The 26,836-nt window shown below is 49.8% G+C and overlaps 1 protein-coding gene across 1 annotated transcript; it reads left to right on the top strand.

Annotated features, from left to right (window-relative positions):
• On the top strand, positions 1–26,836 carry SNTA1 (syntrophin alpha 1). The gene is made up of 8 exons (XM_043882782.1): positions 1–452; positions 3,330–3,515; positions 18,813–19,017; positions 22,470–22,677; positions 22,820–22,950; positions 25,077–25,273; positions 25,978–26,165; positions 26,250–26,836. The coding sequence occupies exons 1-8, from the start codon at positions 143–145 to the stop codon at positions 26,340–26,342; spliced, it is 1,518 nt and encodes a 505-aa protein (XP_043738717.1). The 5' UTR covers positions 1–142; the 3' UTR covers positions 26,343–26,836.

Here is a 26,836-nt window from a genome sequence, read left to right as displayed (position 1 = left end):
GCTCCACCCCCAGCGGCCTGGGGTTGGGTGGCGGCTCGCCCAGCTGGGCCCCCGCTGCCCTCAGCTCTGGGCGCTGGGTCGGAGCGGGCCGGGCACTGCGGGGGCAGGGCAAGCGCGGCGGCCCGGGGGCTCGGAGGCGAAGATGGCGTCAGGCAGGCGCGCCCCGCGCACCGGGCTGCTGGAACTGCGCGCCGGGGCAGGCTCGGGGGCTGGCGGCGAGCGGTGGCAGCGGGTGCTGCTCAGTCTAGAGGAGGACGCGCTGACCGTGAGCCCCGCCGACGGCGAGCCCGGACCGGAGCCCGGTGCCCAGCGGGAGCCGGAGCCCGCGCAGCTCAACGGCGCCGCCGAACCGGGCGCCGCGTCCCCGCCGCTGCCGGAGGCGCTGCTGCTCCAGCCGCGCCGCGTGACGGTGCGCAAGGCCGACGCCGGCGGGCTGGGTATCAGCATCAAAGGTGGGCGCGGGGGCGCCGAGGGCACGGGTCTTGGTGTCTGTGGGACCGCTAAGGCGCAGGGATCGCGGGGGCTGGAAGCGTATTGAGGCCGTGGAGTTGGTGGACTTCTGTCCGGGCTAACGACGTCTGGGAGGACAGAACCGAGGGCACCAGAGCACCAAGGTTGAAGAGAGCTTTGAGGTCTCAGTCAGAAGGCACAGGTGTGGACGGCTTTGGGGGCACACCAAGGACAGGTCGGTGGGGAGTTGTCTGCCGAGGCAAAGAGGTCTGAGACTGATTGCCTCTCAGGAATTGCATGGGCATCAAGGACAAGAGGGACCCCAGGAAAGCAAAGGGTAGAGAAGGGAGACTGAGGCCTGGGGTGCTGCTAGGGAAAGGAGGAGGAAGTCTTCAAGATACAGTCAAAGTAGAAGGGAAGGAGGGGTAAGGCCTGGAGTAGGAAGCATGGCTGGGATGGCGACTAGGTGGAGGTGCCAACTGGACTGGGCTTACAGACAGGGGACCGGAAAGGACCTGGAAATCTGAGGACCTAGCAAGCCTGTTTATGTAGGTGAAGAGTCCTAATTGTCCACCATCACAGGATTGAGATGGGCTTTCAGCCCCCAGTACTGACAGCTTTCTTTAAGGTGCAACCCAGACTGAAGTCCAGAATCACCTGTGTGAACTTGTGTGTTAAGATCCTATGGACTGTAGCTTGGTAGGTTCCTCTGTCGATGGGATTCTCCAGGCAAAGATACTGGGTTGCCATTTCTTCCTGCAGGGGATCTTCCCGACCCAGGGATCAAACCCACTTCTCTCATGTCTGCTGCACTGGCAAGCGGGTTCTTTACTGCTAGTGCCACCTGGGAAGCCCTTTCCCATCTCTGGACCTGAGTTTCCTCAACTATATAATGAGAGTAATGATAGAATTGGGATGTTTCTATGAAAATAGGTGTCCAAAATACTCGCTCTGCCAACACATAATAGGTGCCTAGATAGATAGTGCTGTTAGATGAGAGGAAAAATAAAGGTCAGGAGAGACTCCCAAAGTGCGTTCACCATTCCTTCCTGAGGGCGTGGGGATGCTGGTGACTTGGCTACCACTGTGTGCCGAGTGCTATGCCCAGTACTCTAGGCTCAGGATCCATTTCATCCTGGCAACAATTACTAAAAGATAGGACATATAATCTTCATTTAGCAGGTGAGGAGATTGAAACTTGGAAAAGTAAAATGATTTTCCTAGGATCACACAGTCAGTGAGTGACAGAGCTGGGATTTGAACCTCAATTATCAAGCCACTAAAGAGTGCTCAGAGAAGTCCATTTTTCCCCAGGGAAGGGCAAACTTACAGGCAACCAACCAAAGGGATCTGAAAGAGGGGTAATGAGAAAGCCAGGGAGTGGACACCTGTTTTGCTCTCAAACACCAGCGTGGGATAGGGCAACAGATCAATGCAGAAATTGTACACTCTGTGTTAAAGCAGGAAGGAACTTAATGTTCATATAGCATCCCATTTTGCAGATAGACAAACTGAGTCTTGGAGAGGAAGAGGATTTTTCAAGGTCACAGAAAGTTACTCCCTAGCTTCATACTCCCAGGTGGGGGTAAAGGGACTTTTAGGAGGTGTCAGGAGGAATACCAGCTCCATTCAATTCTCCATGTGTGGAGACTGGACTCCTGTTGCTGTGTTGACCTTTCCTTTAGGGTCCAGCCCAGCCCGAGGCATCGAGGAATGGCCATGGATTCAAACTGACCTGAAGTCCCTAGTTTCAGGTGGAAGAGGGCAGATAGATACTGGGTTGGACAAAAAGTTCATTCGGGGTTTTCCATATCATCTTTTAGAAAAACTCAAATGAACATTTGGCCAACTCAATATAAATAGAAACTCCTTCCTTTCCTAGGCTTCAAGCTCTCTGCACTGCAGTGAGCAAACTGCTGGGCCTATGTGGGGGTCTAGAGAGGCATTCCAGTCCTACTTCTGCCACCAGTTTGTTGAGTGACCTTGAAATTATGACCTCCTCTCCCTGGGCCACTTGTTCCTCATCTTTGAGGATGGAGCAATAGTGTGGTATCTGAGGGCCTGACTTGCAGCCTACCAGAGGGTTAAGAGTGTTGGTTCTGGAGCCAGGAGACCTAGGTTCAGATATTGGCTTTGCCACTAATTAGCTGGGTGACCTTGGGCAAGGGGTTTCTCTCCACACTTCAGCCTTCCCAATAGGAATCTGAGCATGCCTGTGTGATTGGGTGTTGTGAAGATGCAATGAGACAAGATTGAAAGCATTTAGCATGGTGCTTGGCACTTGGTATGTGGAGCTAATGTGAACTGTTATTACTGTTTATTATTTTAAAAGGACATTTCAAGAGCTTAGAAATAAAGCAATATGGTAAAATGTATTAATATTTGATTTTTTTTTTGTCTTTTGCATCAGAGATGCAATTCAGATAGGCTTTTGAAATCTCTAGACTTTAAAGCCCTGGTTTCTAGCCTGAGACCTAGGTTGTGAAGCTTTTAGCTTTGTGGCCATAGCAGTAACTGACGATCTTTATTCTCGATTAGAAGTTATCAGTGGGTTCCCCCATTATGGGAAACTCACTTAAAATCCAAAATAAGAAGAAGTTATTGAAGCATCTTGTAAGTTCTTCAAACATTGGTGACCACCCAAAGCACTTAACCAAAAGATCCATTATAACATTATAAATTTAGAAAATACCTTTTAGGTATCATTAGTGCCCCAAACTTCTAAGGCTCTTTTCTGAGATTCTCTTTGCACTGCACTGCCGCTTTCCCAGTACTGGGCTGGACACAGTGGGAGACCTTCAGAAATAATTTTGCCTTGTTGCGACTCGCAAGTGTTAGAGTGTCTGCCTCAGTTTCTTCCTCTTTCTGTGCTTGTCCAGGGGGCCGAGAGAACAAGATGCCTATTCTCATCTCCAAGATCTTCAAGGGGCTGGCAGCCGACCAGACGGAGGCCCTCTTCGTGGGGGATGCCATCCTGTCTGTGAATGGGGAGGACCTTTCCTCTGCCACCCATGACGAAGCGGTGCAAGTCCTGAAGAAGACAGGCAAAGAGGTGGTGCTGGAAGGTAAGCACTGGGGACCCCAGGGGTGTTCAGTTCTTCCCTACCACCCCCCAGGCCTCAAGCAGTGGGGTCTGGGAGGTGGGCAGAGTTGAAAACAGAAACAGCTTGGAAACCTGCCTTGAGAAATTGGTGTGGTGGAGATAGAGCTGCTTCAGAGCCAGACAGATCTGGACTTCATTTCCTCTTTCCCACTCCCTAGCTGTTTGACCTTGGATGAGTCACTTCATTTCCCTTAGCCTTAGTTTTCTAAGGGTAGGGCAGGGATATAACTTCTGCCTTGCTGGGTTGTGGGACTAGGATGAAAGGTCCATGATAGGAACTGCCACTCGATGAGTGACACAAGGGAGGAAACGGGTGGGGACTGGGGCAGGGAAGACTTAGAATCTTGCCTGAGAAACCAGGGGAGCTCTCAACTCTGAATCCTCCTATCACCCAGGGGCCCTAGAACCCTGCGACCCATTCTGCCTTGGGAGGGTACTTGGCCTTTATATAGCAGGACACTGGCTACTTCCAGCTAGGATCCAAGAGGAATATGTTTTGGAGGAGAGGGAAACTTGGTGGCTCCCTGCCACTCTCCCCTCACTGTGTGGTCTTAGATGAGACCTTTGCTTTCTCCCAGCCTCAGTTTCCCTTCACTTGTTATAGTCTCTTGCTGGGGTGGTCCTGCTTCTGCCTTTTGCCATCTCTGTCAGGAGGTTTCTGCTTTGCTCAGCCCTTTCGTCAAATTCTACTCTGTCAATTCCGGAAGCCATGGGGGCCCGAGGAATGTGTCTTTGGCTCCTGGCCCAGAACAGGCACAGGGAGGTGGCGGGGGCTGATGGAGAATGCCATGGCCAGCGAAGCTGCTGCACTGAGCCAGGCCTAGGTCCTGATAGGTTGCCAAAGAGGTCTCCAAGAGGCCACAGGAACCAACAGGCTCTGGATCCCTGGGTGATCTTTGGCATTCTTATGGCCCTGACCTCGATTCTCTCTCATTTTGTTTTATTTTATTTTTACATTTTATTATTTATTTAAATGTACTGTGTGTCTATTCAAATACTGCTGTTGCAATTTTAAATATACACTTAAAGCTGACTCTGAAGGATTGATCCCTGAAAGCTTAAGGATATCAATCACATTTTAACAGCAAAGTTAAATAACGAGATCACACATAAAGGAGATAGATATAGGAGACTTTCTTCCCACATGCCTCATCACTTTGATATTTATAGCCAGTAATGCAGTTTGAAATAGTTGAAATTCATCAAAATGTCATATTTCAGTTGACTTGAAAAGCTCTTTTAGTCTCTGCTGTTTGAAAATTTAGTTCATAGATGGTAAAATTTCTACTGTAGAGATGTCTCTAATCCACACTGAGGTCCCCCTCCCCTCCTCATCTTAGGTAGAGAATGTCTCTTTCTGGGTTCTTAGCGTGGATCATTCTGAAACGGTAGTGTCTTTGAGTGTTAGACATTTGAAGCATTTCCTGGTATCAGGGCTAATACCCAAACCTTTGTCTACCTCATTCACTCCATTCCTTCCTCATTAAAGCCAAGATGCCTTTCCAGAGACCTACTATGTACCCGATGTGCAGAGCATTGGGGTAGAAGTTAAACCGGACCCATGGCCTGCCTAAAAGAGCCCACTATTGAATGGGGGGACAAAATATGAACACTGTCTAAAAATGGGATGACAGAGGATGAGGTGGTTGGATGGCATCACTGACTTGATGGACATGAGTTGGAGCAAGCTCCGGGAGTTGGTAATGGACAGGAAAGCCTGGTGTGCTGCAGTCCATGGGGTCGCAAAGAGTTGGACATGACTGAGTGAGGGAACTGACTCCACACAAGCCATTAAAAAATCAGCATCTACAATCCTGTCTGCTCTGTAATTAATCTAGCCTTGGGCAAGACCCTCATCTTCTCTGGGCCTCAGTTCTCATATCTGCTGGGGTTAAGCTAGATCAGAGATGTCCAACAGCTTTCATTCTGAGTGTCAGTTTCCTTGGTGGCTCCTGGGAGTTCCATATTTGGAAAGGTTGGGAAGTCTTATCTGAACTCAGCAGCAGAAAGGAGCTGGAATTGATTTGCAATGTTTAGTGCCGACAGAGTAGGGAAGAGATACAGTATATGTACCATCCCAGGACGGAGGGTCTCCGGCACTTGTGTTCTCTAAAACTTTTCACTGGGCAAGATCTTTCCTTGGCAAGCCCTGCTGCAAGCTGCTGGGTGGAGCCTGGCCTGCCTCTTGCCCAGCATAGCATTTGGCACATAGTAGGCTGGAGAAGGGGATGGCTACCCACTCCTGTTTTCTTGCCTGGAGAATTCCATGGACAGAGGAGCCTGGCAGGCTACAGTCCATGGGGTTGCAAAGAGTCAGACTAACATTTTCACTTTTTTCTGTTAGTGACTTCTCTCCTGTCCCATCATATTTACATAGAATTGGTATTATTTCCTGCTTAAATGTTTGGTAGCAGTCTCCAGGGAAGCTACCTTTACAGAAAAGTTTATTATTTTTTTTTTTTTGCCACACTTTGTAACATATGAGAGCTTAGTTCCCTGACCAGGGATCAAAGCCAGGCCCCCTGCAGTGGAAGTGCAGAGTCCTAACCACTGGATCGCCAGGGAAGTCACGATTTTAATGTCTTTAATAAGACAATTTAGATGCTCTATGTTTTCCTTGATTGTGTTTTGGTAGTTTATGTCTTACAAAGAATTTGTCCATTTCATTTAAGCTGCCAAATTTCTTGGCATAAAGTTGTTTATAATCTTCGCGTATTTTTCCTCCCTTTTGGATGAAAGCACTCTCCTGCTTTCTCTTTCTCTCCTCCTCCCTTCATACTGCCCTACTCAGCGGTTTCAAGGGGACTCTGTCTCATGGAGCAGATAGCTAAGCAAACCTACCAGATCACCATCTTGGCATGGGTGCTGAGATGGAGTCTGCCCAGAGGTCGGAGGAAGCAGTGGTCTCCTCTCTCTAAGTGGTCAGGAAAGACTTCCTGGAGGAGGGATGCTGGCATCTTATGAACAATAAGCAGAGGTGGGAATGGGGTAGAGAAAGGCCATTCCAGGAATGGAAGTTGTCTGAGCAAAAGGGAAGGGTGAAATGACTTGACTTACTTGGGGGAACTGCCTGGGAAGTAATTCAGCTTTATCCAAGCTTAGGTATGAGGAAGCGGGTGGATAAAGAGGAGGCTATTCAGATTGACAGATCCTGCAGGGCCTTGAGTGCCAGGCTAAAGGAATTTGGAGGAAAACAGAGCTGTTTCAAGGGTTTTTCAGCAGGTGCTCACATGGTCAGCTTTGGGCTTTACAGCATCAACTTGGTTTGGATGGAGGCAACAATAGATGCAGAATGGCAGCAAGGAGGGACTTCCCTGGCAGTCCAGTGGTTAAAAATCCACCTTCCAATGCAGGGGATGTGGGTTCAATCCCTGGTCGGGGAATTAAGATCCCACATGCCCGGAGCAACTAACCTGTGCGCGGCAACTACTGAGCCTGCGTGCTGCAACAACAGAGTCTATGCACCGAAATGAAAGATCCCTCGCGATGCGGTGAAGATTCAGTGGGCCCCAATTAAGATCCGAGGCAGCCAAATAAATAAATAAATATTAAAAGAAAAAAAGAATGGCAGCAAGGAGGTTGGGGCCATGAGCAGAAGGGAGATCATGGTGGTTTGACCTAAGGAGGCTTGGATAAAAGAAGAGTCTTGAGGTTGTGGGGCTTCCCAATTGGCTCAGCATTAAAGAAACCACCTATGCAGAAGCCTCAGGAGGCTGAGGCTTTGATCCCTGGGTCAGGAAGATCCCCTGGATAAGGGCATGGCAACCCACTCCAGTATTCTTGCCTGGAGAATCCCATGGACAGAGGAGCCTGGCAGGCTGCAGTCCATAGGGTCACAAAGAGATGGACATGACTGAGCACGCAGGCATGCAATTGATATCGTAGCCTTCTTGTTAGTTTGTTTCCCATTCCCCCACCCCCCCCACCGCCCCGCCCCAGGTTGTTCTTAGCTGAAATCTGTCTCAGCTGCTCTCCAATAGCCTTATAGAAGAAGATAATTCCACCCAAGGCAGCAAAGGGCTGGGGGTGAGAACTGGGGTCAAGAATCTTTGAATTGCACAGGTGATCTGAAGAGCCTGGAAGATGTGAGGAAGCTAAGATGCTGGGTTGAGGCTGGTCCTTGAGACTTGGGGGAGTTTGTGGAGAACAGGCAGCTGCCCCAGTCTGGAGCCAGAGCTCCTAGAAGCCTCTCTGGGCCTAGGTTCCTCCCCAGCACCCAGTCAGTGATCACATTGTTCAGAACTTCCCTGCCCTCATCCCACTTCTTAAGGCCACCTCCAAGGAGCCAGGGGCTTCCCTGATAGCTCAGTTGGTAAAGAATCCACCTGCAATGCAGGAGACCTGGGCTCGATTCCTGGGTTGGGAAGATCCGCTGGAGAAGGGATAGGCTACCCACTCCAGCATTCTTGGGCTTCCCTTGTGGCTCAGCTGGTAAAGAATCTGCCTGCAATGCAGGAGACCTGGGTTCAATCCCTGGGTTGGAAAGATCCCCTGGAGAAAGGAAAGGCTACCCACTCCAGAATTCGGGTCTGGAGAATTCCAGGGACTGCATACCCCATGGGGTCGCAAAGAGTCGGACACGATTGAGTGATTTCCACTTTCACTTTCTAAGGAGCCATGGCCTATCCTTTGGATGTGAACTTGGCAGGGTAGCATGGCATCTTCCCTGAGGTCTAGGGCTTGGTGGGTACAGAGCTCCCTGAGAACCTCCTAGAAGGAAAGATGTCACTGGCAAACTGCTGTTGCCAGCCAGAACCCTATATCCCCGGCCTAATGGGCTCAGCAACCCCAGCCTGCTTTCTGGACCTTTTCTTCTGTGAGGTCAGGATTTTGCACAAGTGTCTTGAGCCAATTCTCAGCTACAGGGATGTGTTTGTGACCAGAGTCTGGGCCCAAACTGGCAGCCAGTACTTGTCTGTCTGCTTCTTAGAGAGGGCCATTGTGTCCAAGTATCTGGAGCCAGGCCCTTGGAGACTGTGCCTGGGGGAAAAGGAGGGACGGCCAAATGCCTCCACTCCCTCCACAGCTCCCCGGCAAGGCTGGCAACTGGGAGCCTTTGATGCATTAAAAGATAATTCTAAAGGGCAAAAATGAATAAAGTCAATTTTAGTACTTTGTACAAAGAAGAGAAGGTTCACCTCACATAAATATCAGGCTTTTAAAAGATACGGCAGAGAATAGTATGTACATAAAAATACAAAGAATAGTAGGAATTGCTATAATCCCCATTTTACAGATAAAGTCACCAAGATTTGCTAAAAATAAGTAACTTCCTTCAAGTCATACAACCAATAAATTGGCAGACTCAGTTAGGACTAAATTGGAATTCAGACCTAAGGACTTCCCTGGCATTCTGGTAGTTAAGACTCTGTGCTTTCATTGCAAAGGGCAGGAGTTTAGTCCCTGATCAAGGAACTAAGATCCTGCATGCTATGCGGTACAACAACAATAACAACAACAAAGAATTCAAACCTAGGTTTCTCTGATTGCAGAGGCCACTGTTGACCCTGCCTTGCACGATTAAGAAATAATGTGTGTTATGTGCTGAGGCCAGTGTGCATAAGTAGGCACTCATTTATGTTTATTTTGTTTGCTATTTAAAAGGATGAGACAGTGCATTTGAAGTTTATGGCACAGTGTCTTCCACACGGTAAGCATTTGATCAATGTCAACCTTTGTCATCATCGTATCAGCAGCAGCAATTTTTGTTTTCTCCAGTAAACTTGAAGGTCTCTGAGGGCAGGAATCATGTGTAGTTTGTCTCAGATCCCCAGGCCTGGCGCCCAGCCTAGATGCTGGTGAGTTTGGGGGAAGTGATCCCTAGGAGGTGACATCTCTGACTCTTTCTACTTTGCCTTTAACCTCCTCAATTGCAGTTGACTTTCCTAAATGTTTAAAAGGGGGGTCCAGGCTCATGCTGGGTTTGACTGACTCCTGAGAGTTTCCATTATGAGTCCTCAGAACTCCACAACCAGGTCCCTGCCAGCCCGTCCTCTGGCAGATGGGTACTGCCAGATATCCTGCCTGAAATTTGGCTCCATATATCCCTGCTGTCAAAAGTGGGATGTTGTTAACTGATGCAGCTATTCTGAGGTCACCCTGCTCAGTTTAGGTGAGTGTAGCTGTGCCTGAGAGGTGCCTGAGGGACTCTTGTCCTGGGAACAGAGGTGTGAATGGAGCCCTTGTCTGGTCCCCCCCATGACTGCAAATACCTGTTGTTCTAACCATTGTTCTCAAGAAAACATTAATTTGGCTGCGCACATACATGGCTTAGGGCCATATGATTCCCCACAGACAAAACTTGGCTTAATCCAGCTCTGGCCTGTTCCTTGGATCTTTGATTAAAATGCTTGTGGGACTCTGGAGGCAGGTTTTGCCTCCATTAACAATATGAGGTGGTTGCTGATGGTAGTGGAGGGATTTATAACAGTAATGATAAGAATGTTAATAATAGTGATGGTATGTCTGCTGTTTATTGAGCACCTACAATGTCCTGGATACTATGCTAAATATGTTATTCTGTATGTTATCTCATTGGAGATAACAGAATTATCTCATTCTAATTCTGTATGTTATCTCATTGGAGCCTCAAAGCCACTGCTATGATTCAAGGTACATCATTCATCTCATTGTACAGATAAGAACATTGAAACTTGTAGAGGTGAAGCTACTTGCCCAAAGTCATACAGAGGCAGAGATGGAATTTGAAGTTAGATCTGTCAGATGTCAAAGCCCATGTTCTTAAATGTTTATCCTGCACTGCAAGCCATGTCATCCGTGAGACTCAGTTTATTCAATTTATTCAACTGTTAAATAGAACAGTTTAACAATGCATCAGTCTCATTGAATTGGTGTGATTAAGTGATGATGTGTTAGTGAGATTTGAGCTTTCATGCTTGGTATATAGTAGATGCTCAGTAAGTGCTTCTTTCTCCCACTACTAAGATCCTAGTAGGCTTCCTGAGTTGATGAGGCCCTTGTCTTTGAATCCTGGCTAAGATGGTTTGGAATGTGGTATATTTTTGAAAAATAGAATTTAAAAAATGTCAAAAATAATATACACTTAAATTAAAAAATGGAGAAGGAAATGGCAACCCACTCCAGTATTCTTGCCTGGTGGATTCTCTGGACAGAAGAGCTTGGCAGGTTACAGTTCATGGGGTCGCAAAGAGTCGGACAGGACTAAGTGACTAAACACAAATTAAAAAATCCCAGGAAAGTGCAGAGCGATTATCTTCTCATAGATTAATGTTACCCATGGCTAATATTTTCACACACTTCCAGAGAGAAGTTTCCATATTTGTTTTTCTTTCTTTTTTTTTTTCCTTTTTTTTTTGGGGGGGGGGGGGGAAGGAAAGAGCGCAAGGGCCCCGCGAGTACCCACGTGCCGTCATCTTCCCTCTCCCTGCCCCCCAGGACCAGAGGGAAGGGACACGTGCGCGCACGGAGGTGACAGCCACCAGACCCCCGGTCCCGCTCGCCCCCCCTGGGAAAGGGGACAGCGGGGCCGCCCTGCGGCGCCCCCAGACTCTCGTCCGCGCCATGCCTCTCCCCCCGTCCCCCGTCCCAGCCCGCGGGGCCAGGGCCCGCGGCGGGGAATCGGAGGAGGGCGCAGCACCCCGAGGCCGGGAGGCGCCGTCAGGGGCGCCCCCCTCTTCTCCCTCTCCTCGACCCGCTCCCCCCATCCCCCAGCTCCGTGGAGGACGGCGGCCCCTCGACCGCCCCGGGGGAGAGGCAGAGCCCGCGGAGGGAAAAGAGCGAGGGTGGCACGGACCACCACAACGCCCGGGCCCGCCGGCGGGCGGCCGGCCGGAGCGACAAACCCTTGTGTCGAGGGCTGACTTTCAATAGATCGCAGCGAGGGAGCTGCTCTGCTACGTACGAAACCCCGACCCAGAAGCAGGTCGTCTACGAATGGTTTAGCACCAGGTTCCCCACGAACGTGCGGTGCGTGACGGGCGAGGGGGCGGCCGCCTTTCCGGCTGCGCCCCGTGTCCCGGGACGAAGGGCTCTCCGCACCGGACCCTGGTCCCGACGCGCGGCGGGGCCATATTTGTTTTTATCATTGAGCAAGTTGAGGACCTCTTTCCAACTCAGCTCATGTAGCTCTGTTTCATTCTCTTTAATGGTTGCGCAATATCCCATTATTGGGATTCAGACGTTCATTTACCCAATATATATTGAGCCCCTGTTCTGTGCCAAGACTCAATGTAGGCACTGGGGATAGATCTGTGAACAGGACTGAGTGATCTGCCAAGGAACTCACTTCTTGTATTTAGCAAGACCATATTCAAGGAATTCATGTTGTTTCTAGCTTCCTGCATTATAGACAATGGTGTCATGACCCCTTTGTGCACCTGTGAACATTTATCTGAAGAGGATTCCTTTATCTGAAGAGGAAAGGGTACTGCAAGTTCAACACGTTTGTGTGTGATAGATGGTGCCTCTTATACTGCACATATAGGGCTTCCCAAGTGGCACTAGTGGTAAAGAATTCGCCTGCCAATGCAGGAGACATAAGAGATGGGGGTTCGATCCCTGGGTTGGGAAGATCCCCTGGAGGAGGGCATGGCAACCCACTCCAGTATTCTTGCCTGGAGAATCCCATGGATAGAGGAGCCTAGCAGGCTACAGCCTATAGGGTCACAAAGAGTTGGAGAGACTGTACAAGGGTGTGGAAGGTGAGATTTTATGCCCCAGAGTATTGCCCCAGGGAATCCAGGCAGCTCTGCTGCAGGGCCTGCCAATGACTGGGAACTATTTATAGTCCAGCCTTGCTGGACTAACAGGACCTCAAAGGTCATCCCTTCCCAAGGGATGTCACAACATCCTGAGTGGACAGGTGGGCAGCCTGGACTTGAATCCTCACAATGCCCTACTCAGAGAACTGGCATATCAGTGCCAATTATATAGGCAGGCAAACTGAGGCTCACAGAGACCTCAGGACTTGCCAAGGCCAGAATGCAAGTGACAGGACTTGGATTGAAATCTTTGTCTGGAAAAAAAAAAGAAAGAAATCTTTGTCTGTCACCTGTGTTCATCTTATACTGTCATACTAAGAACAGCAGCAGAAATAATAACTGACCACATTACAATTTGTTGAAGACCTGTTCTAGGCCAGGCAGGGCAAAGTGCTTTACAAGTGTTGGATCTCAGTATGCTAGGAGATAGATATATTTTATTTTCATTTTAAAGATGCAGAAATGGAGGTTTACAGAAGTCAAGTCACTTATTCAAAGTCACAGAACAGGGAAGTTAAACACAAGCCTGCATCACTTGAGAGCCCAATTCAATGTCTCTAGCCTGTGAAGCCTCAGGATTGTCAATATTTGTTTATTTAATGTATTTCTTATTTATTGATTACCTGGATATGTCAGGTACTATTCTAGATGCTGGGGATATCCTAATAAATAAAGAAAACAGGCCCCTGCCCTCGTGGAACCTACATTTTGTATGGGGGAGAGCGGCGTTGACAGTGAGCAAGTGGATAGATCATGTAATTTCAGGCAGGGGCAAGTAAGTGATCACCCACTGAACAGACAAGGAACAATCTGAGCTTAGAGGACATGCTTGAGCCAAGACTCAAAACCAAGACATTCAGTCATACACCTTTATTGAGCACCAGGATACGCACTGGGTGTGCTGTGTTGAGCCAGATGGATTTATCCGCTTCTCTCTGCAACACATAGGTTCCCTTCCAATTGTCATGGGCCAGGCAAAGGGTCCTGCCTTGTCTCTCTTCCTTGTGTTTCTTTACTTTTTTTTTTTTGGCATGTCATGTGTCTTGCGGGATCTCAGTTCCCCGACCAGGGATTGAACCCGGGCCACAGAAGTGAAAGCCCAGAATCCTATCTACTAGGCTACCAGGGAACTCCCAGTTCCTTGTGTTTCTTGTGGAATCTATTCCTGGCTCCTTGGGGTTAGTGCTGGCTTCTCTCCTTGGCAGAGTTGGGAATCGGGGCCTCTGGAAAGGGCAGGGTGTCCTGTATGTGTCTGTTTCTGCTTCCCTGAGGAGGATGGGCCCAAGTATCACTATTTACCAGGTTCCTGGGCCAGAGGTTTGGCTGGAGAGGGTGTGGACACCAACTGGGTCTATACTTGGAGGCTCAAAGAATCCTTGCCACAGGGCCACGTTCTTGCTCTCAGCTCTCTAGGCCACTGCCTTTGGGCAGCCCCGCCCTGCTTGGGAGGGTGACTCAGAAATCAGAGGCAGGGAGGAGACCTCAGAGCTGGGCTATTTACGGCCACACTCTGGGGCCTTCGGGACCCCACCCCCACCCTGGGACAGGCCGGTTGGTTTGTGAAATGCCAGCCCTGTTTCAGACATCAGCTGCTGTGCTGTCCATTTATAGTGTGTTCCTGTGGGCAAGGAGAAGTAGGACCCACTTCCAGGATGGCCTGAGCGAGCAAGGCCTCAAGCAGTTTCTCTGGTTTCAAAACTGACAAACGTCCATTTGCTGAGCGCATAGCGTCAGAGATCCCTGCTGAATTCTAGGGATACAGAGACCAGTCAGTCAAGGTCCCTGCCCCCCAGTGTTCTCAGCCTGGAAAAGGACACAGATTCCCACATGGACATATAGGGAAGTGGGGTCTAGGGACCTGCAGAGGTGGTGGGTGTGCAGGATCTAGTGGGCATCTGGGAAGGTTTTCTTGAGGGGCAATGTCTGGGCTGAGCTGGGACCTCCTGGGCTGTGGCAACTTCTCCTTGTTGAATAAACCTTTTCTGTCCTGGCATTCACTTCTCCATTCACAGAACACTGACTCTTGAATTCGAATCAAACGCCATTTGTGTCTTCTTTGTGTGTGTGTGTGTGTTGCTCGGTTGGGTCTGATTCTTTGTGACCCCATGGACTGTAGCCTGCCAGACTCCTCAGTCCATGGAATTCTCCAGACAAGAATACTGGAGTGGGTTGCCATTCCCTCCTCCAGGGAATCTTCCCGACCCAGGGATCGGACCCAGGTCTCCTATAGGCAGATTGTTTAGCATCTGAGCCAGCAGGGAAGCCCCTTCTGTTGTTCTCTAGGAGCTCCCAGTTTGGTGAGAGAGAAAACCCCACCACACAGAAGCACAGCAGAGTTCTAAGGAGTGTGGGCAGAACCTGTGTCAAGTGTTTTACATCATCTCATTTAATTAATTAATGAGTATACATTGTTATTCAGATTGAGGGCCAGGGAGGTGAATTACCTTGTTCAGGGGCTTCCCTGCTGGCTCAGTGGTAAAGAATCCACCTGCTAATGCAGGAGATGTGGGTTCAGTCCCTGGGTTGGGAAGATCCCCTGGAGGAGGAAATGGCAATCCATTCCAGTATTCTTGCCTGGGAAATCCCATGGACAGAGGAGCCTGGTGGGCTACAGTCCATGGGGTCGCAGAAGAATCGGACTCGACTTAACAACTAAACAGCAACAACAATGGCCACACAGCTAGACAGAGCTGGAATTCAAGTCTGAGAGTACCTGTCCCCTAACCATGTACTAAGGTCATTCTGTGCAGGGGACACTGAATTTTCAAAGGTGTTTGGAAGCTCCTACACCATCTGAGAGCTCTGAGCAGGCCAGGATGATTGGATTAGAGGGCTAGATGTGGCTGCAGGTGAAGCCAGCAAGGTAGTCAGGGCCCAGGTCCTGGAAAACCTTGAAGTTGGATGAAGAGTGCAGAGAGCCAGAGCATGGCTTTAAGCAGGGGAGGAGCATAGCTAAATATAGTAGGGAGATATATCAGTTGCACCCTGAGTGGGGGTGGGGGATGGGTGTGTGCTGTATTAGTTAGGATGCTTTTGTCTGCAAGTAACAGGAACCCTATTCAAAGAGGTTTAAACATTGAAGAAAATAGGTTTTCTTCCGGAATACCTAAAGTCAGCATGGCTCCAGGGTAGATTAACTCAATTTAAGGCCTCACATTCCTCAATGTGTGGACCCCAATTCTGTGGTCAAAGTGACTATCATTGCTTTAGAACAAACTTCCTGCTTTCCAGCAACTTCTAAAGGCTAGAGGAGAGGAAGGGAAGGGAGTATATTTTCCTTCACAGCTCATTGGACAGAATTGTATTATCTGCCCCTTTCTAGGCCAATCACAAGTAAGAAGGATGGAATGATCATGATTAGCTTTAACCAATTAAGATTTTCCCTCTGGGCTGGGGAGAAGCCCAGCCTTTAGAGCTCAGGGTTCTGTTAGCAAGGAGGAAAAAAAGGTAGATTTTTAAAAAAAATGGTTTAACTGAAGAGAGGCTATGATGTGTTCCACCTCTATTGCCCCTTGAGACATAGTCCTGGGGTAAGTTATTGCTGTAATGGTGAGGATGAGTCATTTTTAGCCTTAGTTCCCAGTCTTTAGACCTAGGCTTGGTTCTTTCAAAAAAAACTCTGCTCTTGTTTTCAACATAACTTCTTCTCCAACACTGTCCCTCTCACTTTCACCCTTGTTTACCTTGGATCCTATCTGAGCAGTCTCTTGTGACAGAAATAACTTCTTATCTGGTTCTTCCAGGGAGCTGGGCCAAGAACTTCTCCCTACTCCCTGGTCTGTCCACTCACAGCCAGAGCATACCGACTGGGCTTTAAATGCAGGCATCAGATGGCCAACAGACTAGATGGCCGTGGAGGTAGAGGTGTCTGAGAAGAGGACAGCCCAAGGCTAGTGGGCATAGGCATTCTTCAGTAGGGCAGCTGAGGGGACAGCCTGACTGGGAGAAGAGAGACCAGTGCTTGGGCAAGACATTAAAAAAAAAATTATTTATTTATTTGGCTGCACCAGGTCTTACTTGCAGCATGTGGGAGCTAGTACCCTGACCGGGATCAAACCCAGGCCCCCTGCATTGGAAGTGCTGAGTCTTAGCCACTGGACCACTAGGGAAGTCCCTTGGGCAAGACTTTCAACCACCTTGACATATACACTGTTCTCCTAGTAGCTCATTTCAGAGACAAGGAGACTGCTGCTCATCAGAATTGGAGACAGTCCAGATACTGGGTCGGATGTGGTGGACACCTTGGTTGCCTGCCTTTCGACCATTTCCCCTTCTTCTATGCTACCAGAGCCTGATTTAATTGGGTGGGAATATGCTCAGCCCCAGGGATTCCTTGGTGACTCAGACAGTAAAGAATCTGTCTGCAGTGTGGGAGACATGGGTTCGATCCCTGGCTTGTGAAGATCCCCTGGAGAAGGGAACAGCTACCCACTCCAGTATTCTGGCCTGGAGAATTCTGTGGACAGAGGAGCCTTGCAGGCTACAGTCCATGGGGCTGCAAAGAGTCGAACATAATTGAGTGACTTTCACTTTAATGTTCAGTCAGCCCCAGAGGCTGACTTGTGATTGGTCTAAATCAATCATGACTACTCTCTCTTACTAATGATTGTGCTAGAAGTTGGCATGCAGTTGGACCAGTCCAGTTGGGCCAATGAAATATAAGGTTTCATGGAAGTATTTACCTCTCTGTTAAGAGGGAGGTATGAGTTGACAGTCCTTTTGCTGCCTATCTCCTTCCTTCCTGGTTTTGTCATGTGAGGAATCATCGGCTTGGCTCTATTGCAGCCATCCTGTGGTCATGAGGGGAAGGCCAGGAGAATGGTAGGGATGCCTGTCCGGGATCCAATGTCATTGAGTCACTGAACCAACCCTGAAATTGCTTTCCTCTAGACTTCTTGTCACATGAAATCATAAATATTTTTCTTGCTTAAGGCACTAGTATCATATATTCTATTATTTGTAGCCAAACCCAACTAATTGATAGAGTAAGAGGGACCAAAATATTTTATTATCAATCAGCTTTAATGACTTGATAATGGCTAGCATGGACTTACCAGGTGGCTCAGAGGTAAGGAATCCACCTGCCGGTGCAGGAGATGTAGGTTGGGTCCTGAGTTGGAAGGATTCCCTGGAGAAGGAAATGGCAACCCACTCCAGGATTCTTGCCTGGGAAATACCATGGACAGAGGAGCCTGGTGGGCTACAGTCCATGGGGTCGCAAAGAGTCAGACTGAAGGACTAAGTATAGGCACAAATATAATAGAAGCTCTTTGCTTTCTTAGGTAGCAGTTCAAGTCTGATGTGGCATCTCCAAAGTCTCAGCATCCATTTACTTCTGTTTTATTGGTCAGCCTTTGGGAGTGTGGCTCATGTTCTCCTGGTCAAGATGGTGCTCCACCAGTCTGTGTTTTAGCCAGCTCAACTGTGCCAGGGGAAAAGGCAGGGAAAGGAAGGGTATGCCCCTTTTTTTAATTGGCAGAACTTGGTAGCCGAACACATCTCTTTTGTTCTCATCCTATTGGCCAGACTTGGTCACGTGGGCCCTTGTAGCTGCAAGGGAACCTGGAAACTGAAGTCTTAAGTTGAAGGGTTATCACTATTTTGGAGGAAAATTGGCAGCTTCCACCACAGGACTATCCCATGCAGCCCCTCCTTTTAGCAGATGAGAAGACTGAAGAGAGAGAGGCAAACAGTGGCAGAGGGACTTCCCTGGTGGTCCAGTGGCTAAGACTCTGAGCTCCCAGTGCAGGGGGCCCAGGTTCGGTCCCTGGTCAGGGAGCTAGATCTACATGCTACAACTAAGACCCAGAGAAGCCAAAAAAAAAAAAAAAAAAAAACAAACCCAAAAAACAAAAAAAACAGTGGCAGAGCAGTTCTATCTCCTGACTCCTGTCCTGGCGCTTGCTCACTGCCTTGTTGCAGTTGTTGCCCATTCTCTTCAAGCAGCCGTTTTGAAACTCTAAACACTTAAACTTACGAGGTTAGAACTTAGTCATGTGGCCATACCTAGCTGCAAAGGAGGCTGTGAAATGTAGTCCACCAGGTGGTCATGGGTCTATGAATAAGAAAGGTGAAAGAATGAATGTTGCCCTGCATCCAGACTTTTCTACCATGCAGCCCTGTCAAAAACTTTAGCCTAGTGGAGGATAGTGATGTGAAAATGTGTGTGTTAGTTCCTTAGTTGTATCCAACTCTTTGTGACCCCAAGGACTGTAGCCTGTCAGACTCCTTTGTCCATGGAATTCTCCAGGCAAGAATACTGGAGTTGAAAACAAACAAACAAACAAACAAACAAACAAAGAATACTGGAGTTGATAGTCATTCCCTTCTCCAGAGGATCTTCCTGTCCCAGGGATCCAACCTGGGTTTCCTGCATTGCAGGCAGATTCTTTATCATCTGAGCCACCAGGGAAGGGAAGTGGACATAAACTAAAATTTAATGAATTAGTGACAATTGTTACATGTGCTACATGGGAGCCCACGTCATGGTGGTAACTGCTGACCTCTCCCCTAACCAGTCAAGTACATGAAAGAGGTCTCACCATATTTCAAGAACTCTGCCAGCGGGACCTCGGTTGGCTGGGACTCGCCTCCTGCCTCACCCCTTCAGCGGCAGCCTTCCTCCCCTGGCCCCCTACCCCGGGACCTCCGTGATGCCAAACACATGTCCTTGAAGATGGCATATGTCTCAAGGAGGTGCACCCCTACAGACCCAGAGACCAGGTAAGCCTAGCATAGGGGGCGACTCAGACAGATATGCCCTCATGTTAGGTGGTGGGGCCAAAGGAAAGATCCCTTGTGTTGCAAGTGACAAGCACAATGCCCGAACGTAGTAGGTGCTTAAGAAATGTTTGTTGAATGGATACAAGAGTGACGTTATGGGGATGATGGTGTGCTTTTCCTCTCTCTTCTTCCTCTGGGTAGTTCACATCTGAGGAGGAACTTGGCCTGCTGAGGAGCCCTGGATTCCAGTCTTGGTTCTCCTTGAACTAGGCCCTTTTCCTCACTAACCTTTAGATTCTCCCTTATGAAATAAGGATATCAGACTCAGTGATCCCCTCAAGTCTCTTCCAACTCTGCTGAGGTTCCAAGATACCTGGTAACTTTCACTCAGGGCCATGGAAGGTTACCATCCCTCACATCTGAGCAGCCCTTAACATTGACGATAAGATAGATACTAGCCAACATTACTGAGTGCTTATCATGCACAATTGAATTTAACTCTCACAGCAGCTCTATGAGCAAAGTCCTATTGTTTCACCCCGCTATTATAGATGAGGACAGAGGGAGGAAGTAACCTGCCCAAGATCACACAGCCAGGAAGGGAATGGAGCTCGCCTCATTCCAGGTAGCCCTCTCAGCTTCAGAAGCTCCCTGAGTGATTGATGACAGTGGTGAATGCGGTCCATGTTGATCGAATGAGGTGTGCAGTATAGGGGTGGGGGTAAAAGGCCTGTGCTCTGGGTACTAATTAAAGCTGAGGTTTAATGCCCAGTCAATGCCCAAATTGGCCAGGGGGGTCTGATTAATGTTCAGCATTCAGACCTCCTGTCCCTGCTTGATGCCCTAGCCCCAGCCTCCTCCATGAAGCAAGAACTAGTAATTCACAGGTTACTTACAGGTGCTCCACTAAGGGGCCTTTTGTGTTGGGTGAAGGTGAGGTGGTATCAGTCCTTCCTGCAACTCATAGAACTTTAGGTTAGTTGTGGTTCCCAGCCTGATCCCAGACATCACCTGAAGCATGTGTGTACCTGTATTTCTATGTATGTGTATGTGTGGATGGCATGTAAATGCAAGTGTTTGTGTGTATATGTGAGCATTTGCACGGGCAGGGATGTAGATTTGTGCATGTGTGTTTGCATGTATTTGTGTTAATATCCATATGTATATGCATTTATGTACATGTGCTTGACCTGTGCACACATGTGTAACTTGAATATAACTGGGGTTCCATGTCAGCACAATATCCCAGTCAAAGGAACACCATTCGGTAACCAAAGCATAATGAAAAATGTTTTGAACTTTTACTTAGTGTTAAGACTACATTGGTCTGCAAGCATCAGAAACCCCAACAAGCAATGGCTTAATAAATGAGGAGTTAAAAAAAAAATGAGGAGTTAATTTTCCACATGTTTAAAAAGAAGTCCAAGACTTCCCTGGTGGCACCATGGATAAGAATACGTCTGCCAAAGCCGGAGACGTGGGGACCTGGGTTCCATCCCTGGTCCAGGAGAATTCCACATGCTGTGGAGCAACTAAGCCTGTGTACTGCAACTAGTGAGTACAGGTGCTGCAACCAGTGAAGCCCATGTGCCTCGAGCCTGTGCTCCGCAACAAGAAGCACCGCCATGAGAAACCTGAGCACCACAACGAAGAGTCGCGCCTGCCTGCCACAATTAAGAGAGAAAACCAGTGCAAAGTCATGAAGACCCAGTACAGCCAAAAATACATACATACATACATAAAAAAGAAACCCAGCAGTCAGCTCTTTAGGCTGCTATTGATGGCCAAGAATACCCTCAAGGCATCAGGCTTCCAGCTTCTTCTTCTGCCATCTTTTACAATTTGTATTAAAAAAATTTTTCTTGGCTGCACCATGAAGCTTATGGTATCCTAGTTCCCAGACCAGGCATTGAACCCAGCCTCTTGGCAGTGAAAGCATGGAGTCCTGATGGCTGGTCTGGCAGGAAATTCCCCTCCTGATGTTTTTAGTATGGATTTTCTTCTTCTTGGAAATAGCTTGGTGGCTGCACCTCTAAACATGTGTCCATATTCTAGACAGGAAGAAGGCAAAAGACAAAGGAATTGTTCCCCTGGTATTTTGTTCTATTGCTGCATAAACAGCCAGCCTAAAATTTAGTGCCTTAGAAGATAGCAGTTTGATATTTTTCACAATTCTGTAATCTGGGCTGGCTTAGCCAGGTAGTTCTTCTGTTCCTTGTGCCATCTGCAGGGGCTTCAAATCCAAGATAGCTGCTTCACCTATGTGCCTGCTTCCTCAGCAGGGGTGGTTGGAACAGCTGGCGGCTGGCTAAGCATTCCTCTTTTTTGTAGGGCCTTTCCATGTGGCTAGCTTGTTTTCCCTCTCAGCGTAGGTGACCTTGGGGTAGTTGGATTTCGTGATGGCTTAGGAATGCCAAAATGGCACTTCTGCCACATTTTGTTTGTCAAACCAAGTCAGAAGGTCAAGGAGAGGAGAAATTAAGCTTCACCTCTTGGTGAGGGAGGTACACTGTGCATATAGGGAGAGATGAATTTGATAGAGGCTGTCTTTGGAAACTAACTGCCACAGTTAGGAATGCTTCAGGTGGGAAGGGACACCATCCCCAAAAACTTCCCTTTCTATCTCATCAGTCAGAATTGAGTCGATGGCCAGTGCTAGCTGCAGGGGAGATCTGTAGTGGAGGAAGGCAGAGGTGAAGGCATTGGAATGGATATGTGTGAGCCATTCTCCAGTTTCTGCCCCACTGCACTGGTTATGGAAATGCCAAAGGGGAGTGGATCTTTAAAGCCCCACAGGACAGTTGAAGGTCCTCTCCTGGCCACTGTCTCCTCATGGACCTCCTTGAGACCTTCCCCTTACACTTGTCTGTGTGGCTTTTTGTCTCTCCACCCTTCCCCTTTGCCATTCCCTGGCCTTTTTCTTTTCTTTTTTATCCATACAGTGCGCTTTGTAGTGGGGCTTCCCTGGTGGCTCAGTGGTAAATAATCCACCTGCCGACGCAGGAGATGCAGCTTCTTTCTCTGGGTTGGGAAGATCCCCTGGAGTAGGAAATGGCAACCCGCTCCAGTATTCTTGCCTGGAAAACTCCATGGACAGAGGAGCCTGGCTGGCTACAGTCCATAGGGTCTCAGAGTCAGACATGACGGAGCGACTAACACTACTACTACTACATGTTTGAGTGTGTGTGTTTGTGTGTATATGCCTGTATGTATATGTGTGTTGGAGAAAGAGATATAGTCTCCTATCCCAAGATAAGATAAATAAGATAGATAAACCCCATGAGGCCCAACTGTGGCCGGAGCCTTGCAGTGAGCGTCCCTCCTGATTCTCTCATGGACATCCCCTGCGCTTTCCTCTGGTTTGTGGCAGATGGGGGTCCCTTGGCTCAGGTTTCAGGGTTGGGCACCTGTCTAGTCGACGGGCCTCCCCTCTACCTCACTTGTGCCTGCAGGTATCTGGAGATCTGCTCTGCTGATGGCCGGGACACCCTCTTCCTGAGGGCCAAGGATGAGGCTAGTGCCAAGTCCTGGGCAGCTGCCATCCAAGCCCAGGTCAACACTCTAACGCCCCGGGTCAAGGATGAGCTGCAGGCGCTGCTGTCGGCCACCAGCACAGCCGGGAGTCAGGACGTCAAGCGGATAGGCTGGCTGACTGAGCAGGTGCCTGCCGGGCCGGGGGCCCCTCCTCCCCTCTCTTCCTCTCTCCCAATCCCGTTTCCCCTCACTGCCTCACCCCGCCCTGGCCCTCTTACCTCTCTTCACGCCTCCCCATCCCGCCTCACTGCTGCCTTGCCTCCTGCAGCTGCCCAGCGGGGGCACGGCACCCACTTTGGCCCTGCTGACCGAAAAGGAGCTGCTCCTCTACAGCTGTCTCCCCCAGACCCGTGAGGCCTTGAGCCGGCCGGCGCGTACTGCCCCCCTTATCACCACCAGGTATCTGCGGGTAGGGCAGGACTGTGCGTCCCACCCAGAGCTTGGGGGCGGGTGATGCTCTAGATGGGCCTCAGAAGCTGGGGACTCCAGCCCCATTCTACCCTGAGTTATTCTCCAGGTGGCCTGAAGTGAGTCTCTGCCCAGTCTGGGCCTTGGTTTCCTCATCTGTAAAATGGGGACTTGGAACAGAAGGATATGAGGTCCTATCAGTCACTCACTCATTGACACCTGCTCTGTCCAACCTGGTACTGCTTGGTTCAGATGAAAGACAGTCCCCAGAGGTCTCTGTCTTCAGGGAGTACCCAGCCTGGTGAGGAGACTGGCCTGGGAACAGCCTTTACAATGCAGAGTGTAGGAACCACTTAACTCTACCTGGCCTGCAGGTGAGGGTGGGGAAAAGCTTCAGGTAGAAGATGACGTTTGAGCTGGACTTTGGCAGATGGGTAGAAATTTGCTATTTAAGGAAGGGTGGAAAAGCATCTTACACAGAGGGAACAATATAGTCAAAGGGACAGAAGCATGAAGAGCTCTCACAGGTTCATGGAGCTCTCTGAGTGTGCTGTAACCAGGGTGTAGACTCTGTCTGGGAAGGGGAGAGAAATAAGGCAGGGAGTTGGCAGGCCCTGATCTTGCAGAGCTTCTGTTGCCTGGATAAGGACTGTTAGCTTTATCTGAAGAGCTGTGGCAGACAGAGTGAGAAGAGTTTTAACCTGAGAGTAAAGTGTCTCCTCGGGTCCTGTTTTAAAAAGGATCTGTGTGGCTGCCATGCAGAAAATATACTGGAGGAGGGGGATGGGAGCAGTTATGCTGGAGAGACAGTGGAGGTGGGTAGAGGCAGCAGATGGAGAAGAAAGGCCGCATTTGCATTGGAAAACACATGGTGGTAAAATTAACCAGGCTTCATACTTGCCAGATGGGGAGGGTGAGGGAGGTGTCCTGATGAATGGATGAACGGGAGTTTTGGAGCTGGTGTCTGGGTGGGCAGTAGGAGTGGGGGTGGGAGTGCAAAGAGAGGAGGTTGGATCAAGATGTTGAGTCCAAAGTGTCGGTGGTGGGGGTGGGTAGGTAGGGAGCTTGGGTAGGAAACTTGGGAACCTGTGAGTCTGTTGCTTAGGATTGCCAAGTAGGAGACTGAAACAGCTCTGAGGGGGAACTGAAGCTACAAGAGAAAGCATGTGGAGTGAGGACCAAAGAGGGCGAAGGTATAGAATCCTGGGGTCTGCTGCCCAGAAAGGGGCAGTGAACTGCCCAAGATTACACAGAAAGTGGGAGTCAAGCTGAGAGGCATGGGCCCTTGTTGCTCATGTCTCCTCACTCCAGGCTGCGTTCCAGCACACGTGTCAGGAGCCTGCTGCCTACTAGGGATGAGCAGGTCATGAAGGTTCTACCTAATCAAGTGATTCATTAATTCAGGTCACAAATGTTTACTAAGCACCTACTTTGTGCCAGGCATTGTTTTAGTTGCTGGGACTATAGCGGTGAACAAGCTAGACAAACATTTGTACCCTAGATGATATTCTAGAGAAAAAGGCAATCAAAGGCCAACTGAAACAATAAAAAGTAAGTATAATTTCTGGTACCATAAAGAAAAGTGTGGCTAGTGAGTGATAGGGGAGAGTGCTATTTTATTTTTATTTTTTGACTGTGTGGCATGTGGGATCTTAGTTCCCTAACCAGGGATCAAACCTGGGCCCCCTGAGGTGGAAGCACAGAGTCTTAACCACTGGACTGCGAGGGAAGTCCTGAGGGGTCATTTTAGGCAGAAAAGTCAGGGAAGGCTTTTCAGAGGAGCTGGCATTTGAGCGAAGGTCTGAAGGAGGTAAGGGAGAGAGCAATGCAGATAATCAGGGAAAAGTGTGCTGGGCAGAGGGAACAGCAGAGGGGCTGAGGCAGGAGTGTGCTTGGCGTGTTTGAAGACGCTAGAGTGGCTGGAGCTGAGGGGGCCAGGAGGAGGGTGGCAGGAGATGGTTTCCTGTGACTCCATCTGTGACCGTCTGGACGTCCTTTCCCCGCATTGGGTGGAAAAGGAGTCACAGGGTCCCTTCCCAGCTCACCGTCCCCTTGGCCCGGAACTACTTCCCCGCTGCCCGAGGCCTCATGCTTAGCCCTCTGCCCCCTGCCCCCAGGCTGGTGCACTCAGGCCCCTCCAAGGGCTTGGTGCCCTACGATGCAGAGCTCTCTTTTGCCCTGCGCACGGGCACGCGCCACGGTGTGGACACTCACCTGTTCAGCGTGGAGTCACCGCAGGAGCTGGCTGCCTGGACCCGCCAGCTGGTGGATGGCTGTCACCGGGCCGCTGAGGGTGTGCAGGAGGTGTCGACAGGTGGGCTGGGTGGATCTGGGAGTGCCTTTCTGGAAATGAGCCGCTTGTCCCCAGGGGCATTCAAGTTTTCTTCTTTAGGATGCTTCAGGAGGGGGATCAAGAGTGGGATTTGGGGTCTCCGAGGGCCCTCTGTTTTGGATGTGCAGGTGTCCTGGAAGGTAGTGAGACTCGTTTCCCAGGGGTTTTCTTGTCCTGGTTTTGTGACTCCGCTGGTGAGGATATGAGAGGTGGCACTTGGGGTAGGGTTGCCAGAAAAAGTACAGGACACTCACTTGGATTTGAATTTCAGGTAAACAGCAAATAATTTTTTAGTTAAAGGAGGTCCAAATTACCCATTGCCTATCTGAAATTCACATTTAACTGGGCAAGAAGTCTGTAGGCATCTAAGGTCTCCAAAGGCCAGGCTTGGTGGGTCTACCTTCACAGAGAGTGGGCCTCCTGTCCAAGGCAGGGTTGAAGATCCCCTTTTCCTCCTTTGGTGCTGCTGGCTGTGGGTCTGGAAGTGGGGTATAGGTTTTCTGCCCACACATCCTTCTGTGTTTTAGAGTGTGGGTGACTCTCTACAGGGTGGGTGTACAAATGGCATGACAGACAGTGAGCTTCCCACCCCCGGTGGCATTCAAGTCCCACTTTTGGAGCTGCCAGTGGGGACTGGAGGGAGGGCTTGCGGTCTCTGAGGGCCCGTGCCCACGCCCTCCCCGCAGCTTGCACGTGGAATGGCCGTGCCTGCAGTCTGTCCGTGCACATCGACAATGGCTTCACACTGTGGGCGGCGGAGCCAGGTGCGGCCCGAGCCGTGCTGCTGCGTCAGCCCTTTGAGAAGCTGCAGATGTCCTCGGATGATGGTGCCAGTCTCCTATTCCTGGACTTCGGGGGCGCTGAAGGCGAGATTGTGAGTGGAGGGGGTCGAGGGGTGATGCTCTCCTGGAGGCCAGGCTGGGGGGGCTCCTGACCCTTCTCTCTGTTCACCCCGTAGCAGCTGGACCTGCATTCGTGCCCCAAAACCATGGTGTTCATCATCCACTCCTTCCTCTCGGCCAAGGTCACTCGTCTGGGGCTCTTAGCCTAGAGGTGGTCAGATGCATTAGCCCTGAAGAGGGAGTGTCCACCGCATGGCCTGACCTGGCCCTCCGCTGATTGCCTGCTTGCTGCTGGGCTGAGGGAAGGGAGAGGAGAAGAGCAAGAAGGCAGAGACTCAGCTCAGGACACAGCGGATCCCACCAGTGATAGGGGAGCGTCCCTGCAGCTCCCCCCACCCCGACCAGTGCCTTTTGTGGAGAGATATTTTGTGTACACAGAAGCCATTTCGAGCCCAGTATGTGCCCCTGTGGGGATCCTGACCCCAGCTAACAACCCCTGGGCCTCCTAGAGGCCCCTAAACTGTCCCCAAAGGCTCCACCTGAAGCTGGAGCTACCTGGGGCCCACGACAAGACACAGAGAAGCCTTTCATTCATTTCTCCCTTCAGCTCCACCACCTTGGGGCATCAGGTTGTTCTCTTCAGCCTCTCTCTCCTCCTTACTCTTGGATAAATAAACAGCCTGTGAGCACATAGGCAGCCTGG

Source organism: Cervus elaphus, chromosome 23 (assembly GCF_910594005.1).
Source record: "Cervus elaphus chromosome 23, mCerEla1.1, whole genome shotgun sequence".
Taxonomy (NCBI): Eukaryota; Metazoa; Chordata; class Mammalia; order Artiodactyla; family Cervidae; genus Cervus; species Cervus elaphus.
Note: the sequence above shows the minus strand (reverse complement) of the source record. Positions and strands in the feature narration are given on the sequence as shown.

Excerpts from the sequence above, each read along its gene's own strand:
- SNTA1 (XM_043882782.1), top strand. The coding sequence starts at position 143 with ATGGCGTCAGGCAGGCGCGCCCCGCGCACCGGGCTGCTGGAACTGCGC. Across the intron at positions 453-3,329 it reads GCTGGGTATCAGCATCAAAG|GGGGCCGAGAGAACAAGATG; the intron begins GTGGGCGCGGGG and ends GTGCTTGTCCAG. Across the intron at positions 22,678-22,819 it reads TAGGCTGGCTGACTGAGCAG|CTGCCCAGCGGGGGCACGGC; the intron begins GTGCCTGCCGGG and ends TGCCTCCTGCAG.